This window comes from Poromitra crassiceps (assembly GCF_964638095.1).
Source record: "Poromitra crassiceps genome assembly, chromosome: 4".
Lineage (NCBI taxonomy): Eukaryota > Metazoa > Chordata > Actinopteri > Beryciformes > Melamphaidae > Poromitra > Poromitra crassiceps.
In genome coordinates, this window is record NC_139626.1 from 16,680,006 (window position 1) to 16,701,526 (window position 21,521).

Consider the following 21,521-nt stretch of genomic DNA (forward strand, 5'->3'; position numbering starts at 1 on the left):
TCTGGCTTTTAGTGTTACTTTCTGGTCCATTTCTCTTGCTTCTCGTGATAGAATCACTGTAATATCCTTTAACACTGTTTTGACGCACCTTTCTCTGTGTGCTTTGCTTTCATGGTGATTCTCTAACCTGTGTTGTAGTCGAGTCTGACTCGACTCGAGTCCTGGACACATTTGCAGGACTCGTGGCTCGACTTGGAGTGGGGGCTGATGATTTGGACTTGAGCACTGATGACTTGGACTTGAGCGCTGATGACTTGGACTTGGACTCGGGCATTCATGCATTCAGACTCGCAAGTTGGAGACAAGGACTCAGACTTGTTAATTGATTTTTTTGTAATAGGCCCTAATAATCTGGCATAAGATACTGATAGCTATGTTAATACTGTGACATTATTAAATGTCTTACAAGGGCAGACACATGTGGTCCACCTACATGTGGCTTCACGCTCATGTTCAGTAGACTAACTCCGGGCTCGGTGATGGGGACTCGACTCGGACTCTTCTTTGGTAGTCTCTTAGAACAGACGAGTTGGCTTCCGCAATTTTCAAATGCTTCCGCCATACCGTCTGTAATTCGTGGGGGAGAAGCATGCGCCAACCGGAATGGGAAGCAGATTCCGCTCATTAGTCCAATCAGAATTTTTTTAAGGCAGGTCTTCCGTTCATTAGTCCAATCAGAATTTGGTCACACATGTCGTGATTGGTCGGATTCCGTCGAACTTCCTTCCAGTCTGAAGGTTTTTTCCCCAACTTCCTTGTGCATGTTCTGGGGGTGTAACGTACACACTGTTTAGCTGCATTCGCCGGATGTGGATGAGACAGTCTGTTTTAAGAGACTACTTCTTTGGTGACTTGGACTTGGACTCGAACACTGGGGACTCGAGACTCCACTCGGACTGGAGATAGAATGACTTGACTGTATCACTGTCGCTAACATGGCTTAATCTTTGGGTTTCTGATCAAAGCTGTGGTGTTTTTCTTTTTTCTCCTTTACCTCCTAACCCCCTGTAGCACCCCTAACAAGCACTCGGACCATGCTACCCTCCGTAGAGGCAGTAACACCTTAGGTAGAAAGCAGCACACTTCGCCCGCCTTCCAGCCTCCCTTACCCCCCGTGGAGGCTCCGGGGCACGGGGCCGAGCCCCAGGCCCAGCCCCAAGCCCCAGCGGGGTCTTTAGGGCCCGACGGCGCCCAGGCTAGCTTGGCTCAGAGTATGGCCGCTCTAGCGGCCGCTGAACAGCTTCTAGCCCAGCACACAGATGAGATCAGGTAAGGCTGCTTCCCTCCCTGCCTGCGTGCCACTGCATGTCATTGACAGGGTTCCCATGGTCACAGAAAACCTGGAAAACTCATGTGATTTCAAAATCTCTTGATTCCAGGCCTGGCAAAGTGGAATTAGTCAAATCATTGAAAGTTTTGGAAAAGTCATGGAATTCACCTTTTCATGGAATTCAATTCACCTTTGGCTTTTAGTGTTTTTTGTTTTATTTGACGTTAGGTTACAAACACATACATCTCAGGAAAACATCAAGGATAGACATAATAAAGTCATAGACTTGTATCCATTGTGGTCCTTGGTCTCAGACACACAAAACAATACAACATATTTTTATGGCCTTTCTATGTAATGTGACCCACTGACTCCAAATCAATACCATGCTACCATACCTATGCTGGACAAAGAGCACACACCTCGTTATATTGGATTTGAGTGTTTCTTGTATTTTACTTATTTCACTCAAATCTAATATAGAGGTCTGTCCTATTTGTCCAGTGTAGGAATCATTTCTGCTATTGCATCAGTCACAGCCTTCCATTTCATGGACATCCTTTTATGGACCCTTGAAAAGTCGTGGAAAAGTTTTGAAATTGTATCCATGAGAATGTGTGGGAACCCTGGATTGAGACGTATGCGCCTCCTCAGAACGGATACGATCAGTCTGATTGCCATCGTGAAGCAGTATCTTGCATGCACAGCCTCTTCATTTGGCCGAGCCAAACCAGCAGTTTTCAGCTCGTCTCTGTTCAGCCCACTGACACAGCACAACAATGGCCGCTGTCATTCTCACTTCTTCCCAAGCCTCTGCTCTCCTCCTCAAAACACTGGAATCAGCAAGAAGTTCAGAGCAAGCGAAAGGCCTGGACATTGATGCCTCTTGTTTGAACGATTGAAGGGGAGGCAGTGTGTGAAATGACAGCATTCAGACCTTCAGCCTTCTGTTGATCCTACAGACTGGATTGGGAGGGTGAATGGAGGAGAGCCACACAGAAACATCAGTATAGATTCTATTTGTGAGCTTTCTCGTTACAGTGCTTCTCGACATTGGAGATGGGTTTTCCGGTTTGAGAGCGCACTCTCTAAATGCTCCAAACCACAATAAAATCCCTTCTTCTTGTGGATGCTTGTATCATTACCCAGCATTTCAGCAAGTTTTAAGAGACATTTTGGTTTTATTTTTTCCCTCTATCCAGCAACCTAAAGCTACGTGATGCCGGCTCCACCCCCAACCCCACCCCTCTGCTCCAGAGGAACGGGTCAGGAGCTGGGCAGGCTGGCATGGGGACCCCCGGGGCTGGATCCATGGGCCCCAGTCCCCACTTGATGCGCAGAGGTGAGAGAGTCTGCAGGTTGATGTTCCCGTCCCAACTGAAAAGCAGCAGCAGCATCATCATTATCATCACTGTGTTTGCTGCTATTATTCATTAGAATAATGGTATACCCGCACAGTGTATTGGTGTACTGTACAGCCATTGTTAGTTCACTCTCTCTCACACACACACACACACACACACACACACACACACACACACGCACATGCACATGCACATGCACACATACACATACACACACACACATACACACACACACACACACACACACACACACACACACACACACACATATACACACACACACACATACACACACACACACACACACACACACACACGCATATACACACACACACACACACACGCATATACACACACACACACACACACACACACACACACCATGTAGTCAGGCCTGGCTCACAGAGTTGGCATGTATGAAATGTGCTGTGTCTTCTGCTTCCCAGGTACCAAGAAGCCGGCTCCCGCCCCTCCCAAGCCCACAAACCCTCCTCCCAGTCACCCCAGTAACCCGACCAGCGCGCCCCCTTCCTCGGGCTCGTCCCAGTCCCTCAGCCCCTCTCCCAGACCGCTCTCCAACCTGTCGCCCAGCTCCCCCTCGCCCACCTCCCCGACGCCACCGCCGTGTGCCACGCCCAGGCGCCACTCCGCCAACCAGCCCCCGATCCAGGCGCCCAGCCACCCACCCCCACAGCCTCCCAGCCAGGTCAGTAGGGACTTGTGAACATGTATACTTGTGCATTAACATTGAGGAAATGTCTACTACTAATAATAATAATCAACTAATCACTGGCTCCTCCCTACAGGTCAGCCCCTCGGCCCAGCCCCGGTCGCTCAGCCAGCCCCCCGGCCCGGGGGACCCCTCGCCTCCGGACACGCCCACCCCGCCCGACACCCCTCCACCCCCCTCGACTGCCGCCCTGGATGCGCCCCCTCCCTCCCCCTCTGCCCTTCCTCCCTCCGCCTCTCCCTTCCAGTCCGGCTCTCTCCCCCGACCGCGGCCCGTCCCAAAGCCCAGGAACAGACCCAATATCCCCCCGCCGCCCCAGCCGCCCCCATCGGCCTCCGATACCAACGGCATCATGGGTGAGCCTCGGTTCTCATTTGACTACACGTATGGTAATGGAAATAATTTCAGTATATTTTGTCTATAGCTGCAACGATTAGTCAATCAACAGAAAATTAATCGCCAACTATTTTATAATCGAAAAAAAGCTAAAATTCTCTCGTGAATGTGGATATTTTCTGGTTGCTTTAGTCTTCTAACGTTATGACAGTAAACTGATTAGCTTTGGGTTGTGGACTGTTGGTTAGAAAGAAGACGTTTGAGGACATCATCTTGGGCTTTGGGGGAAAAGTGATCGGCATTTTTCACCATTTTGTGACGTTTTACAAACCAAACGACTAATCGATTCGTCGAGAAAATAATCAACAGATTAATCAATAATGAAAATAATCATTAGTTGCAGCTCTAATTTTGTCCCATCCTTATTTTGTACATTTATTTAACTTAAGTCGTTCAATATGTTCCACCTGCTTCCTTCCTCTCTAATAGTCTTGTATTGCAACACCTCCACAGGTTAAAGAGGCACTTATGAGAGGTTTGTTGTTGAATGAACTTGCACTTTGCCATTTGAAACATCACTTATCACCGCAAGTGCCTGCTGTCTTCCTGGCCACCCAGACACCATTATCTATCATCTATCACCAGTCAAGTGCCTGCTGTCTCCCTGGCCACCCAGACACCAGACACCATTAGCTATCATCTACTGTATCACCAGTCAAGTGCCTGCTGTCTTCCTGGCCACCCAGACACCATTATCTATCATCTATCACCAGTCAAGTGCCTGCCATCAACCTGGCCACGCAGACACCAGACACCATTAGCTATCATCTACTGTATCACCAGTCAAGTGCCTGCTGTCTACCTGGCCACCTAGACACCAGACACCATTTGCTATCATCTATCACCAGTCAAGTGCCTGCTGTCTACCTGGCCACCCAGACACCAGACACCATTAGCTATCATCTACTGTATCACCAGTCAAGTGCCTGCTGTCTACCTGGCCACCCAGACACCAGACACCATTATCTATCATCTACTGTATCACCAGTCAAGTGCCTGCTGTCTACCTGGCCACCCAGACACCAGACACCATTAGCTATCTACTGTATCACCAGTCAAGTGCCTGCTGTCTCCCTGGCCACCCAGACACCAGACACCATTAGCTATCTATCACCAGTCAAGTGCCTGCAGTCTCCCTGGCCACCCAGACACCAGACACCATTAGCTATCTATCACCAGTCAAGTGCCTGCCGTCTACCTGGCCACCCAGACACCAGACACCATTATCTATCATCTACTCTATCACCAGTCAAATGCCTGCTGTCTCCCTGGCCACCCAAACACCATTAGCTATCTATCACCAGTCAAATGCCTGCTGTCTCCCTGGCCACCCAGACACCAGACATCATTAGCTATCATCTATCACCAGTCAAGTGACTGCTGTCTCCATGGCCACCCAGACACCAGACACCATTAATAGCTATCTATCACCAGTCAAGTGCCTGCCATCTACCTGGCCACCCAGACACCATTATCTATCATCTATCACCAGTTAAGTGCCTGCTGTCTCCCTGGCCACCCAGACACCAGACACCATTAGCTATCTATCACCAGTCAAGTGCCTGCAGTCTCCCTGGCCACCCTGGCTGTTTGAGTGACTTTATCAAGCGATGATTTCAAATGTAAATTGGGGATATGCAGCATATTTCCTGAACATGACAGAAACAGATGATTCCATGACTTATTAATTGGTAGACATCCAATCAAACAATGTATCGTTGATAAACCCGCCCACTTCAGAGTGACATGTCTTCTATTGTTTCACTTTCTATCCACTCATCATCACCACTGCTTGTTGCACTTCACTTATGACTGCAGTCTCTGGCCAAACAGCGCCATCTGCTGTTAGAAAGCTCACTGTGACAGAAACCTTCCTGTTTCACTGCTATTTGAGCCATATGACACTGCTGCACTGGTCTGGATGGCATCATGCCAACAGTTTAACCCATTGTTACTTGATGCAGCATTTGTGTGTGTATCTAACGCGGTTCGCGGTCTTAAAGGGATACACACACAAATGAGGGATATACACGCAAATGCTGCATCAGGTATCAATGGGTTAAATGTTTTCATCCTTCTGGATGAAATTGCTTTGTTTTGGGCTTTGGGATATTAAGGATATTTATGTTTAGGTTTTATGTGAATGCCTGTTTGCATGTTTGCCATAGCTTACTAACACCAAAGCAGCTTGTTTTGATTTAAAAAGTGAGTCAATCTCAATATGAATAGATGTGTGGTGGCCTGCAAAAACCCTCCACATGGTGGGAATTTGACATTTTAATTTGGATATTTTCATAAATTAGAAACTCTCCCCTATATATAACTTTTTGAATGACTGAGATAGCTGTCTCAGATCAAAAGTTATGAGTGTTAGGTGTCTAAAAGTAAAACGTGAGAGAAATAGCTTTAAACATTCCATTTAAACATTTTCTACAGTGGCATTCCACCAAAACCATACAAAATAAACACTTACCCTTTGTTGTTTGTACTACGTGACGAAAGTAACCAAATCACTCAAAAATACATAGAAAACTCATTTTCGACTTCCTTTGGCTACCAACAATGTGTAGCAGTGACATGTGAGTGGGTCTCCCAGGCCACATGGGTATACTATGAAACCTTTTTAGGGCCCTTCAAAAGTAAAGCTTAAAGCTAAGCTAAGCTTAATGCTAAGCTAAGCTCTTGATACAAGGAATACCAGTTTGTAAGAGCTAAAAATGAGTTTTAGATGTACTTGAAAGCCATAAACTGTTTACATTTGTATTGTTTGTAAACATTGGAGCAAAACGGGCTTGTGTTTTGAGTTATGGTGCAATAATATTAAATGCATTTAAATTTAATTTTAAATTGAATAATAATTAAAAGAGCACATTCCACAGTCCTTCACAGTCTTCTGAGAGTGACTTGTGTGTCCTCGGCCTTGTGTCTCCTCTCCAGACCCAGTCGTGTCTTTCAGAGGGTTGAGCCGAGCCTTCGTCCCCGAGCTGGCTGTGGAGCAGCCTGCCTGCCTGCCTCCTCCCAAAGACTGTGACCTGGACTCTGAGAGCACAGTCCTGTAAGGAGGACCGCACCTCTGGACTCTGAGAGCACGGTCCTGTAAGGAGGACTGCAGGAATGGGTCCGGAAGACCTGGATCTTAGCACTTCTGATTCCCTCATCCCAATGTCAATGGGATTTTCGTGTGGGCATTTTGTTTAAATGTCTGAAATAAGGCCTGTGGTTAACCAAAGTTTATGAAACTGCAAATGTTGTGTTCGGCAAGATAATCTTCACAAATGAGGACCACTTTTATGTGAAGTTTGCTATTTCATAACTTTTATTACTTATTTCAGACATTCAACCAAAATCCCCATACAAAAATCCCATTGACTTTGAGACGAGGGAACCGGAAGTGCACAGAATTCTGGATTGGCCTACAAAAATACATCATCCCTGTGGCACTCTATAAGGAGGAGCACACCTCTGTCATACCAGCCCACTTCTGCAGCGCTCCTCAGATAGATAAACCCTGCTGTTAAACTCTCCACCTGTATAGAGGGCTTTCACTCACACACACACACACACACACACCCTCTGACGGCCATGTTGGAGGTCCACAGTGGCTGTGAACAGCTGATTGTACAGTTTGTCCGTCTCAACAGAATTGAATAGTCACGGTTCATGTCTGTGTTCGAGCTAATCATAGTAACCATCACTGTCTTGTAAACACATCTGATCTGCATACTAGCTAACTTATCTAGTAGAAACTAGCGTTAGCCTGGGGCTAGTTGTGACATTAACATTAATAATATCAGTGTCTTTGCTAAATCTGCCTGCTGGCTAGTTTGTTCAGGTTAACTGTTTTCACATAACCATCTGGGAACGAGTCGCCCTGGGAAACCGTTTCAAAGGCCAGGCACTTTGAAAAAAATACCCGGCAGGTGATTCGATGAACCATCTGTCTATCATGGGCTGGCTCTTGCTGGCGTCACCCCAAAGCCCGCCCGTAGCTGCCTCATAGCATGCTGATTGGTGTGAATGACTGGTGGTTCGGATTCAAACCAATAGATTGGATTGTGGCAAGATGGATTTGTCATGATCTTGCACGAAATCCAGCTGCCTCGCAAGTTTAGCCACTCTTCTCAAGCTACGACAACGTGTAGTGCTTTACGATAAGGATAGGGCTAAAGCTACGACAACGTGTAGTGCTTTACGATAAGGATAGGGCTAAAGACGAGAGCTTTCTGTGTCGCAGTCACTTTTAGAAGCAAACTGCCATCGAACCACTGTCACTTTCATTGCCTCTCCCCCACACCACCATCATCCTTTTCAGGTGTCTGCCGTCTTCTAGTTTGTTAAATGTTTAGCTGTTATACAGTCAGCTCTGTAGTGGACCTCCAAGATGGCGCCAGGCGTGGCAGCTGCCTGCAAAGTCTCTGCCCTTCTCGCCTGTAACATTGGCTCTCCGCAGAACAAGCTGCAGAGAGTCCGCTCAAACGGCACAACCCGAGGACTCCAGCCTCGGGTCCATTTTGGTCATATTTTATTTGGATAGTCCGCCTACAGACTAGAGTTTACAGAGTATTTGGCCAAAAGAGTCTACAGAGTATTTGGAACATCTCAACAGCTTATTAGTTCACATTCAACAATTCAACAGATTATCACAGTGGTTCTCAAACTTTTTCACGTCAAGGACCGCTAAACTGACACAAATTAGACCTCGGACCCCCATGTGATAAGATTTTGTCCGATGTTTGTCTCATAAGATTTTTGCCTTTAGGTGTTTTATTACAGAATGTATGGAACCCATGACCAAAACGGTACATTCTGTCATTGCGTTACTTATGGATGGAATTCTAGTGAAAATAAATGATTACCCTTTTTACTGGGGACCCTTGGGGGTCCTCGGACACCACTTTGAGTACCACTGGTCTATAGAGTAGATGTGACAATTCATGAACGTATACTCAGGTGATGAGAATCAGGTGTGTGGAACGGGAAGCAAACAATGTGTTTGTTCAATGTCAACTAACAAGCTGTTGAAATGTTACTAACACTGTATAGTCTACAGTGTTAGGGACAGTGTAGACACTGTAGAGTACTACAGTGTTAGGGACAGTGTAGACACTGTAGAGTACAGTGTTAGGGACAGTGTAGACACTGTAGACTCTACAGTGTTAGGGACAGTGTAGACTACAGTGTTAGGGGCAGTGTAGACTCTACAGTGTTAGGGACAGTGTAGAAAGTGTAGACTCTCTGACTATCCAAAATAAAATGTCACCAAGTTTTCCACTGTAGCTCCAACAAAGTCCCCGTCAAACTTTCTTAACGATGATGCGCAGCAGTAAAGTAGCTTGGATCAGTCTTTCTGATCTTTCAGTACATGGAGGAAATTTGCTGGTGTTTGTCCTGGGCGAGTTGTAGCCTACCTGAATGGACTGGGCAGGAGGGGGCGGTGTTGCATAACTGTGGACTGATGAGATTTATTTGGTATTTGGTGTGAGGTGTTTTGTATTTTGTTCATGTTTAAAATGGCCTTAGATCAAGAAATGAATGTTTCTACGGCACAGGGGAGGGAGGGGAAACGTCAAAGGGATACTCCACTTTTTGGGGTGTTTGGCTCATTTGCCACATCCCCCCCACATAACCAAGATACACCATGCCTTACTGGCACTGTCCGAGCAGTTTACAGTCAGCTACAGTCGTGAAGTTAGTTAGTATCGCCATAGAATGGAGGGTAATGGTACAGCTGTTAAACATCTACCAAAACACACATCTCACGGTACCAAAATACATGTTGTGCTTAGAGTACTCACCACACGATGAAATATTAATCCAAAATGCACATAATCTGTTTTTTTTTTTGGAAGGAAAAGAGGTCGGCGGCCATGTTTGGAAAGTAGTGCCGGCTACGTCTTTTCCTTCCAAAAAGACCGTTTATCTGCATTTTGGATTAATATTTCATCGTGTGGTGACTACCCGATGTACCTGTATTTTGGCACCGTGAGATGTGTGTTTTGGCAGATTTTTAACAGCTGTACCATTTCCCTCCATTCTATGGCGATACTAACTAACTTCACGACTGTAGCTCAATGTAAACTGTGCGGAAAGTGCCGGTAAGGCATGGTGTATCTTGGTTATGTGGGGGGGGATGTGGCAAATGAGCTAAACTCTCTAAAAAAGTGGAGTATCCCTTTTAAGGGTGAAGTAGAAACCAAAACTGTTGCTTAAAGTGTAGCTGGTGACTGCAGGTTTCCAGTCGTCTCAAACACTTGATTTACCTTTTTAGCCTGTTTTTGTATGGAAACCAAACCCATCCTTTTGCTCACTTGTATTTATTTTCAGAAAGAAAGAAAGAAAAGAAAAAACATTCCCTGTGGCTTGATGTAAGTATGCAGTCTTCCAAATGTAAAATCATGCCTTACCGGTTCCTTCCAGAACCATATATTGAAAGAGTTACAACATTATATATTTACTGTATGGGGGGTAGGATACACTTAGTTCCTGTAGCATGGAAAGTAGTAGGATACACTTAGCTCCTGATGCTACAGTATTTCTAAGAAGCTAATGTATTGGCAACATGAATTCAGGGACGTAAAGAGGCGTTTGACCCTCTATGGTGGAAGCAGTGTATTTAAGATGTGTTTTTGGATTAGATGCCTTTGGCTTTTCATAAGCAGCTCCCAGCCTGGAGGGAATCAGTATTTTTGCCTTTCTAATGATTTTTTCATCCATCTGTCTTGTTTCCTCTGGTGTTGCTGTGGCATTAGTGACAGGATGTGTGTAAAGTGAATGTAGGAAAAGAACAATGTCAAAGCACTCTTCATCCTGAACAGCGAGTCACGTTAAACGGTTGATTTTGCACTTGAGCGCAGCCCGAAGTCGACGAGTGGCTTTTGTAGTGAACAGGTGTCGCTAGCACTTTGCATTACAGCTGGGTAACAACATGGTAATAGTGTTAGTGATAATAAAGAAGTAATAATTGTGTAATACCATGTAATTAAGTATTAACAATGGGTATATCTGGGTAATTAGACTACATTTATGTAATAGGCCAGAAACAAATGGTAATACAGTAATGGGGAAATTTAATTTCATGGTAATATTAGATTAAATCAAACATCTAGAGACGTAGGGATTACCTGAAAACACTTCCCAGCTAGCAATCTGCCACCCCCGATAGCAGCCAGCCAGTGTTAATACCAGGCTATTACCTGGTTATTACTTCATTATCACACTATTACCCGCCTATTACCATGTTACTGAGCTGTACTGTAAAGTGCTACCCAGGTTTCCTTCAGTCTTTCCCACTGAGCTGAGTTTTACACTGCGCTGTAAACAAACTCGGTAGTGAGGTGGTGTCACAAAAATGACTTCTTTGTATTTTTCTCTGTTGGCTTTTCCTTTTAGCCTTAAATAGAATTCAGAGTTTGGTTCCCAGAGAACTGACCTGACATGGTACCAACGGGGAAAGTCTTGGATGCTACAGTTGCCCTGAAAACAGATTCATATAATGCTGCTTTTCAGAGACAATCAAGCATTAGAACCCCCCCCCCCCCCCCTCTCTCTCTGCTGCTGGACTGCTGTCTTAGCCCCCTGCATCAAGACTCCTTGCTCTCGCAAGACTCTTCAAGATGAACAAATGCCATTAAACTAGAAATGATGATGCTGCAATTTTGCAATTTTAAGCTCCATAGTTGTTGTTTTTGTATGTATGCTGTCTGGTGATCTTAAACATAAAGGATAATATGAATGCTTGGTTATACCCCCTTTCCAAAGAAAATAAAGAATATAAAGAAAACCTTGACTGCTAGTCATCATTTATATTTGATACAGGAACAGGCAGTTATGTAGCAGTTGTAAATTCAATCGTACCTAAGAAAAAAATCTTGAGGGCTTGAGCCTTCAAAAAAGGTTGAGGGCTGCATGGGAAAATAAGCACAAATAGCTTGAAGCCCACGGCGCAGTGTGTGACCATTCAGTACCTCAACAACCTCAAGGAGTACCTCAACAACACGGCTAATTGTTCTCAACATAGAAAATGGTCCTACCCCTGAACCACCCACATCCCCCCAGCCACTCTACGACCTGCCTAGCCTCAACGCCAGACTCATCAGTAATTCTTCCTTCTGAGTCTCGGGTCTGGACCCCCAATATCCACTGCCAGCCCGGCTAAATGGCTGCATGCGATAATATACACATTATCAATCACAATAAAACTGTCCTCACCCACGAGACATTGTTATCCAAGATTTAGGTGCCATGGCACTCACAAATGGTGCGTAGTTTCCAACACCCAGCCTTTATTCGCATGCTAGTCCCGAAGTTTAGAGCTAAAACACAGCCTTCTTTGGCTGTGTCATTTTGGGTTTCAATTGCTCCACAGCGCCGGATGTACCGGTTCAGTGCTCAGTGGTTGTGTGGGTGTACTGCAGTTTACAATTTTGAGCATCGGCATGTGAATAAGGTACTGATAGCACAGAGGTCACGTCACGTGGAGGCTGGGTTTACCCAGGCTAGATAAGTGTCGGTCTTGCGTTGTATAGTGTGTTTTCTTGTTGGTCTTTTTCTAAGGGGGGGGGGGGGTATGTTACGGTTCACCCTTTCAGCTTAGCATATTACTCTTATATGAATCTCATATATTAATCTTTAATATATATAATTAATCTCATATATCTCATATTACTTATATTACTCTTCTTTTGGACACATCTTCCTGGGACTCTGAACTACTGCTGAGGATCTACTGGAACCCTCACGCAGACAGAACTGGCCGAGAGTCGGGATCATTTTGACAGCATGTGTGGCGGCTGCACAAAACACTGTTGAGAGACATTCACCATAATGTTCTGCTGGCCCCTTTAAGTAGTGAGGTTGCATGGGCCTCACGAGAGTGAGTGTTGTGACTATAGTTCCAGGTTCTAGCCAAGAGTTAGTTATTGTTGTTGTTGTTGTTAGCGCAGAGCACAAACTCTGTAACATTATTATGTGGAAGCAATAAATGATCCCATTTCCAGGATCCTAAGTAAAACTATCTCCTTCCTGCACTCACAGTAAGATATGACACCCTCCAATATATTGTATGATTACTGCCTTCAATATGTATGTATGCATGTTTGTATGTATGTATGTATATATATATGTATATATATATGTATGTATGTATGTACTGTATGTATGCATGCATGGTATGTATGTATTGTATGTACTGTATATATGCTAGGTATGTATAGTATGTATGTATGTATGTATGTATGTATGTATGTACTTCCTGCTCACACTGAGTTCAATCTGCTCTCTCTGCTCTCCCTCGCTTTCTCAATTTGTCTCTCTCGCTCTCCCCTCTCTCTCTGACAAACGAGCTGTTCTCTGCCTCTCTTGCCCCCCCCCCCAGCTCTCTCCTGACAGAAGGATGGAGGGAGGAGGATGACGATACCAGAGGCTGCAGAGAGATGCTGCTAGCATCCACACAGACAGCAGAGAGCTAGCTGCAAATAGCTAAAGCCTTCTAATCTAATCTTCAGAGGCTAAGTTAGCATCACTAGCACAAACAGAACGATAGACAGGTACATAGAGAGAAAGGCAGGCAAGTATACAGACAGTATAGAGAGGTTGGTAACAGCTGTAGCAGGAGGTAGCTTAGCTAGCATGCTGTGGATAGGTTAGCATAGATAACACACACACACAGAGTGATGCAGTGTCCAAGGTTTCCTGGTGGATGGTGAGTGAGACTGATGGAAGATCTGCATCTCTGTTGACAGCTGGTTTGTGTGTGTTTGCCTGCACGTTTGTGCATGTGTGCGCATGTGCCCCTGCGTGTGTGTGTGTGAGAGTGGGCCTGCGTTTATTGTGGGTGTGTGTGTGTGTGTGTCTGTCTCCCTGTATGTCATTGAGTTAAAATATGTGTATAACTAAGATGGCAACCATAGTGTGTTGTTAGTGTTGCCATGGAAACAAGCATGATTTCCTGTGTGGGCCAACACACGTTTGGTAGTCTGACTGCCTGGAGTCTAAGCTCTGCCATTGGCTCCGACCATTTCAGTCGGAGCAGAAAGGGATTTCCCTTGGTGTCCACCCGCTATGCCGACCACTCGCAATGCCGACCTTAGGTTTAGGCGTGGGGGGTGGGAGAGGTTAGGTTTTGGGTTAGGGTCTGGGGGAGGTTAGGTTTAGGTGTGGGGGTGGGAGAGGTTAGGTTTTGGGTTAGGGTCTGGGGGAGAGGGGAGGTCGGAACAGCGAGAGGTCGGAACAGCGACATGGAACCTTTCCCTTCTGCTCTCACATGGCTCCACCGCTGTGAAACAACAACACTAGCTAGCGTTGCTTCACGCTGAACGTTTTGACGAAGATTTGGATTGTGCCATAAAGCAGGGCTGCTTGGTACTTTGGTGGATGGTTGTAAAGATAACGGAGCCTTTTTCCCCGCTAGACCAGAGTGAGAGTAAGAGGAGCCAGACTCTCTCCTGCACGGGACGGCATGAAACAAGATCAAATTAAGCAAGACTACACGTTTTGGTGGTGACCTGTCTGTCCTCTGACCTGTGTGTGTGTGTGTGTGTTTGTGTGTGTGTGTGTGTGTGTGTGTGTGTGTGTGTGTGTGTGTGTGTACCTACCTACCTGTGCAGGTACAGATGTAGCTGAACTGCAGATTGGCGGACAGCTTGTCGGGGGCGGGGCCTACGTGTTTGGGGCGGAGCCTGCCGGGTGATGTCAAAGCGAGGGTCGGTGGGCAAAGGGAGGGGGGAGCGACCTGATGCTATGGCAACTCTTCAAGCAGCCAATGAGGAGCTGAGAGCCAAGCTCACAGACATCCAAATAGAACTACAACACGAGAAGAACAAGGTAACAAAAACTGCAACAATGCATCACTGCTATTAAACTATATATTAGTACTACTACTACTGATATAGTACTGCCTGTCTGTCCAGACACTATACATAAACACCTGGAGGGTAACACAACAGCTCGACTCCTATTTGCTGACTTCTCCTCAGCTTTTAAAATACCATCCAAAGTCACATTCTGGCAGATAAACAGCTCAACCACTTTCGATTAGAGCACCAGTTACTTATTTGGTTCATGGACTTCCTCACTGATGGATCACAAAGAGTACTGGTAAACAACACATACTCTGATCTCCACACCTCCTACGTCCTGCTTCCATTCCCTGACTGTGCAGAACAGGAAACGGCTACAGAGTGCTGTGAACACAAGCTCAAAAATGATTGGGCACCCCATGAGATCTCTGTCTTAGTTTGAACTGTGGAAGCATGCAACCATGCAAACAGGATCTGAGATGACCTCACCCACACGCTGTTGAGTGACCCCACCCACACTTGGCAGGATTGGACGTGCTGCCATCTGGCCACTGCTCATGCTGCCCCCTGGAGGCAGGACTCAGAGGACTAGGTCCGCCTCCTGAACTCTGACCCCTCCTTAGCCTGCCCCTACTTACGAGGCAACCTCATGTCGGACCATTTTTACAACTTAACTTGTGTTAAATGGAACTTATTTGCACATTTTGCACATCGTGCCTATCTGCATTTGACTCTGTTGTTGTTGTCTGTGTCTGTATTTTTATGTCCTTCTGTGCAACTACTTGATCCTTTAATTGCCCCTCGGGAATAAATCACATTCTTAATTGAATGTGATTGAATTGAACCACCTGTCTGTCTGCAGGTCAGCCGTCTGGAAAGAGAGAAGAGTCAGGAGTTGAAGGCGGAGCATCACCGATCGACGGTTGCCGTGACGGAGTTGAAGAGCAAACTCCACGAGGAGAAACAGAAGGAAGTGGCCGTTACCAGGGAGACGTTACTACGGCAACATGAGATGGAGCTGATGAGAGTCATTAAGATCAAAGACGGAGAGATCCAACGTCTGAACGGGCTGGTGCTAACGCTAAGGGACGCGTCTACTGATAAGGTTAGTGCTTTCGCTAATGTTGTTAGTGCTAACGTTAAAGGGACGTATCTACTGATAAGGTTAGTGCTAACTCTAAGGGACGGATTTACTGAGGCAGGCATAAGTGGGAGTGTGCCAATGGAGTGTCATTTTGTGTCGAAAGGGCAGAATAAACACAGGTGGAAGCAAAACACTAATGAGGGTTTCCAAATTCCAATCATGGAAGTTTGAAACCCTCATTAGTGTTTTGCTTGCACCTGTGTTTACCCTGCCTTTTTGACACAAAATGGCCCCCGTGAGAAGGGTCTATTGTACGTAATGAGTATGACTATAAATGAGTACCTCTTACAGCCTCAGTACAAAAACATCCAATGTTGAGGGTATGTGTCCTGGTTGCTGCACTAGCACCTCCTCTGGTCAGTCGGGGTGCCTGTTCGGGGTGGTAGGAATAGCGTGATCCTCCCATGTGCTCCGTCCTGCCGGTGAAACTCTCCACTGTCAGGTGAAAAGAAGCGGCTGGCAACTGCGCATGTGTCGGAGGAAGTATGGTGCTAGTCTACGACTCTCCCCAGTTCGGTAGAGGGGTTCCAGTGACTGGGGCAGCAGGGGGGAAATTGGCCAAGTACAATTGGGGAGAAAATGGGGGCGGATCAGAAAAACAAAAACATACAATGTTCATCCAGTAATGTATTTTCAGCAGCTGTGTCTGTGTGTAAAACTTGGTAATAATTTGTAATTGTTGCTGCAACTTAGCAATTTGGAACCTAGCTCATGCCCTGTCAGTTATTGTACTACCAAACACTGCAACAGAAAGTTGGGAGCAATTTAGAATGTTTATGTTGCCAAATTGAAACCGTCTATATTGACGATATTTACAAGAGTCTTGACAAAGGAGACTTTGTGTCATTACTGAAATCTGTAAGTTAAACCATCTTCATTCATTAATGAAGTATATTAACCCCTCATCTCCCAGGTGAGGAGTGCGCTGCTGGCGGAGGTGGAGGAGGCTCGGAGGAGTTGGGAGGTGGAGCGTTGTCGTCTCCAGCAGGAGGCGCTGGAGCTCCGAGCAGCTAAGAGGAACGCTGAGGATCAGCTGGGATCAGCTCAGCAGGCCTGTCAGGCCAGAGCAGCCGAGCTACGATCAGCTCATCACCTACACCAAGAAGAGCTGAGCAAGACCAAGAGAGATGCAGAGAGAGAGATACGACGACTGGTATATAACACACACACACACACACACGTCACGCACACGCAATTTAGTATCACGATACTCGATATGGATACTCGATACTGATTCAATACTCAATACCAATAGATCAGAAACAGAATTAAACTTAAAAAAAATACATTAAATACATTACAAATAAATAAATAAAACAATTTGAAATCAAATAATCTTTCAAAAAATATATAACATTTTAAGAACAGAATGCAGCATATATATTTTTTATAATACAATCTTTACAAATTATATAGCCATGTACCCTTCACAAAATCCTGTGATATCAGTCTATGTTTGAGACATTTGTCTGTCTCAAACCTAGAAAAAAGAAACGCAACAGAAAAACATAAACTGCAGCACTGTGTTACAGCACATAGTTTAAAGGTTTTAAGATGGCTCAGACTGCAAAATGAGTTACATGTCTGTCCAGCCAAGCCGGATCTACCATATGGGCCTTTATGAAGTGGCCTTAAAAATACAGTATATATATACTGTATATAAAAAAGAATTAGGGGGGCCCTGGGAGCTTCAGTGCCCAGGGGCCCCTGGGGGTGTTAATCTGGCCTTGCTGTCCAGTAATACAATGAATAAGACACACCCAGTTTATTTATTTTGTAGCAACAGATTACCAATGGCCTTAAACACCACACTCACCTGACTCTTCTTTTTTATGCTTCCGCCGGCGATAACCAGGCCGGAGGCCTTATGGATTCGGGTTGTCCGTCCGTACGTCCGTCCGATGTTTGTTAACGCAATATCTGAGGAACGCCTTGACGGAATTTGATCAAATTTGCCTCAAACATCAACTTGGACTCAAGGATGAACTGATTAGATGTTGGTGGTCAAAGGTCAAAGTTCAAGGTCACTGTGACCTCACGGACACCATTCCCAAGTTCGTTAACACAATATATGGCACTTCAGTGACGCGTTCTGCCACATCACCGTTGTGCCAATAATCACCTAAAGTAAAGTACACCCTCTCGTGTAATATTGCTTCATTGGTTCTTGGTAGTGTGACAGTATGGGGGGTGAAGGTGATCTGAGTGTCTTGTATTATGTGTGTGTATGTTTGAATTCTTTTGGAAGTATAACCTACGTACAGGGTGCAGGGAGAGAGACAGGTGAGTACAGTATATACATTTATGAACAAAAGAACATTCATTCTATACAGTATACACGGCTCTGGACTACTGGTCTGGAGTCAGCTGAGCTGGATACATGCAGTGGGGCGTCACTAATCACAACACAGCCCCCCGCTAAATGACCTGTTTCACTAACAGAATTTGGTCCATTTGATCCAATAACATTTTTAGAAAGTCTAGAAGTGCCGCATGATTCAATGATCTTAGCCCATTCAAGTTAGCAGACTCAGAGCAACTCGAGGGCTAAACTGAAAGTTACCCAGCAGACTAGCAGAGTCGGACGTCTCTTTAGTGAATCACTCATACAAACTCGAGTTAGTAAAAGGAGTCAAACCTCCCATCACTACTGCCTATCTGTCGGACTGTCTGTCTGTCTGTCTGTCTGTCTGTCTGTCTGTCTGTCTGTCTGTCTGTCTGACTGTCTGTCTGTCTGTCTGTCTGTCTGTCTGTCTGACTGTCTGTCTGTCTGTCTGTCTGTCTGTCTGACTGTCTGTCTGTCTGGATGAGATACATTTGTTTGTTTTCACCATCTCCACCCAAACCTGCCACTATGAAGAAGACAGTTAGGACAGAGGACTGTGCAGTTTACAGTACCCTACCCCGAACCTGTCTGCCTGCCTGCCTGCCTGTGTCTACTCTAGATGGATGAGATAACAATGCTTAAAGGAAAACTTCACAGAGAAACAATGCTCATTAATTTTGCACATGATCTCACACATCTGAAAACTGTAAACCGTGATGTCATTCAGGTCCTGCAGTTCCGTACACAATTGCTCGGGTGACATCACTGATGACATCACAATTGCTTGAGTGACATCGCAATTGCTCAAGCGACATCACTGATGACATCACAATTGCTCGAATGACATCACTGATGACATCACTGATGACATCATAATTGCTCACATAGACACAATGGCATCACCAACTGTAAGAGGCAGCAATGGCAGAAAGCCATTAGAAGAAGAAGTAGCATCACTGATGACAAGAAATGGGCTCGAGCCAGAGAAACTCGGGGCGAGCGTGCGAAGCAAAAGACATGGCTTAGTTTGCTCACACCCCAAAAAAGTGCACCCATTTCACATCCTCTCAAGAGTCTCCACCTCACGTGCAAATTCCTATCACTATACTGTAATTAAATTGCGTGTCTGTCTGTCAGTCACGTTTGTGCCGAAGGCTGTTACATGGTTGTTACATGGGCTGTTACATGGTTTTAGGTCTGGCTGTTACTTGGTTTTAGGTCTGGCTGTTACGTGTTTTTAGGTCTGGCTGTTACGTGGTTTTAGGTCTGGCTTTTACATGGTTTTAGGTCTGGCTGTTACGTGGTTTTAGGTCTGGCTGTTGTTACGGGTTTTTAGACGAAGGCTGTCACTTGGTTTTAGGTCTGGCTGTTATGTGTTTATAGGTCTGGCTGTTAGGTGGTTTTAGGTCTGGCTGTTACGTGGTTTTAGGTCTGGCTGTTACGTGGTTTTAGGTCTGGCTGTTATGTGTTTATAGGTCTGGCTGTTAGGTGGTTTTAGGTCTGGCTGTTACGTGGTTTTAGGTCTGGCTGTTACGTGGTTTTAGGTCTGGCTGTTATGTGGTTTTAGGTCAGGATGTTACATGGTTTTAGGTCTGTCTGTTATGTGGTTTTACGTCTGGCTGTTACATGTTTTTAGGTCTGGCTGTTACGTGGTTTTACACCAGGCTGTCACATGGTTTTAGGTCTGTCTGTTATGTGGTTTTACGTCTGGCTGTTACATGTATTTAGGTCTGGCTGTTACGTGGTTTTACACCAGGCTGTCACATGGTTTTAGGTCTGTCTGTTATGTGGTTTTAGGTCAGGATGTTACATGGTTTTAGGTCTGTCTGTTATGTGGTTTTACGTCTGGCTGTTACATGTTTTTAGGTCTGGCTGTTACGTGGTTTTACACCAGGCTGTCACATGGTTTTAGGTCTGTCTGTTATGTGGTTTTAGGTCAGGATGTTACATGATTTTAGGTCAGGCTGTTGTGTGGTTTTAGGCCAGGCTGTTACGTGGTTTTAGGTCTGGCTGTTACATGGTTTTAGGTCAGGCTGTTGTGTGGTTTTAGGCCAGGCTGTTACATGGTTTTAGGTCTGGCTGTTACATGGTTTTAGGTCAGGCTGTTGTGTGGTTTTAGGCCAGGCTGTTACGTGGTTTCTGGCTCTTATGTGGTTTTAAGTCTGGCTGTTACGTGGTTTTAGTTCTGGCTGTTACGTGGTTTTAGGTCTGGCTGTTATTAGGTTTTAGGTCTGGCTGTTAAATGCTTGGTACCGAACCGAAGGCACAGCCGGAGGCCCACAAAACTATGCGGCCTGATAATCTAGTAACAATAAATCAGCATTGTTTTTCGGTGAAGTTCTCCTTTAATAACCCTTCCCTTAACATGTCTGTCTGTCTGTCTGCCTGTCTAACCCTCTAGATGGATGAGATCAAGCTTAAGGACAGAGCTGTCTCTGTATTGGACAAAGCCCTCGGCCTGCAGGCTGGCCACGCCCACCGCCTCCAGCTGCAGACTCAGGCTGCCGAGCAGCAAATCACAGCCCTGAGAGAGGCGCAGAGGGCGGGGCTAAGCTACCCTGGCCACACCCCTAACTCCACCCTTTACATTGTAAGACCTGCATCTCCCTCCTCTTCCTAACTAACATGGCTGCTCTTAGTGCTTTCTGAATGTTCTAGATATGTACAGTACATACCGCTGCATTCGTTTATGGTCGGAAGTGGGAAATGCATCATCTATGACCTACGTGTGTTCGAGCTTCAAGTCGCAAAACCATGGATGCTAATAGCATTACCTACTAGACAGCTAACAGCTAATAAAAACATAAACATTTAATTGTATGGGTATTATATTGATACGCTGATTGGTCTAAAAACATACTATTGTTGAAAATAAGATAAAAAATATTCATATAATCTTATTTCTCCCCCACCAGATACCATGTGGGTGGCCATCTTGAAATTATGCCAAATAACAGGCTAGGAGCAACTAGGGGTTGAGAAATCATACCTGAGTTTGCGAGTTGACATGGCGTTTTATTGGATTTTTCCTAGTAGCAAGTGGGAAATGAATAAACCAATGCATGTATGTATGTACAGTATACCAAATACTGCTGGACTCTAATGTACAGTATACTACATACTGGTGGGGTCTATGTGTGCATGGCAGTGGTGGCTGCTCATTGGAGGCAGAGGAGGTTGCTCCTCTATGTTTGAGAAGCAAGAGGGACATTTTATATATAATTTATTTTTATTCAAAATATGTTTTCTCTCAAAAATAAAAAATAAACGTCAATCTCTGAAGTTGTGGAGGAGCCATGAGGAGGCACAGAGAAGTCTTGCACCCCAGGAGCAGGGTCTTATGTCATGTGTGTGTGTTGTGTGTGTGTATGTGCTTCAGTATTTTACATGCTACTCTATGATTGCCCAAACCACATACAATGGCAGGGGGAACAGGGGAGGCATGCCTCCCTGGCCAATATACCCTTTTCACAGTGGCCATTCTGTGTCGAAAGG

General features: G+C 45.4%; 2 protein-coding genes across 3 annotated transcripts in view; both read left to right on the plus strand.

The window, feature by feature from the left end:
* arhgap17a (Rho GTPase activating protein 17a) overlaps positions 1-9,500 on the plus strand; it is a 61,733-nt gene extending 52,233 nt beyond the window's left edge. The window contains exons 18-22 of one of the 2 annotated variants that reach the window (XM_083634730.1): positions 1,012-1,269; positions 2,473-2,612; positions 3,081-3,340; positions 3,441-3,720; positions 6,698-9,500. In XM_083634730.1, coding sequence (XP_083490856.1) covers positions 1,012-1,269; positions 2,473-2,612; positions 3,081-3,340; positions 3,441-3,720; positions 6,698-6,819 — 1,060 coding nt within the window. In that variant the 3' untranslated portion in view covers positions 6,820-9,500. The remainder of the gene's footprint in view (positions 1-1,011; positions 1,270-2,472; positions 2,613-3,080; positions 3,341-3,440; positions 3,721-6,697) is intronic. The other variant, XM_083634729.1, reaches the window with a different exon arrangement.
* Positions 9,501-14,446: 4,946 nt separating this feature from the next.
* Positions 14,447-21,521, plus strand: part of jakmip3 (Janus kinase and microtubule interacting protein 3) — a gene marked incomplete at both ends in the record, with an annotated part of 28,124 nt that continues 21,049 nt past the window's right edge. Inside the window, 4 exons of the mRNA XM_083635232.1 lie at positions 14,447-14,581; positions 15,419-15,661; positions 16,614-16,853; positions 20,428-20,616. Coding sequence (XP_083491358.1) covers positions 14,447-14,581; positions 15,419-15,661; positions 16,614-16,853; positions 20,428-20,616 — 807 coding nt within the window. The remainder of the gene's footprint in view (positions 14,582-15,418; positions 15,662-16,613; positions 16,854-20,427; positions 20,617-21,521) is intronic.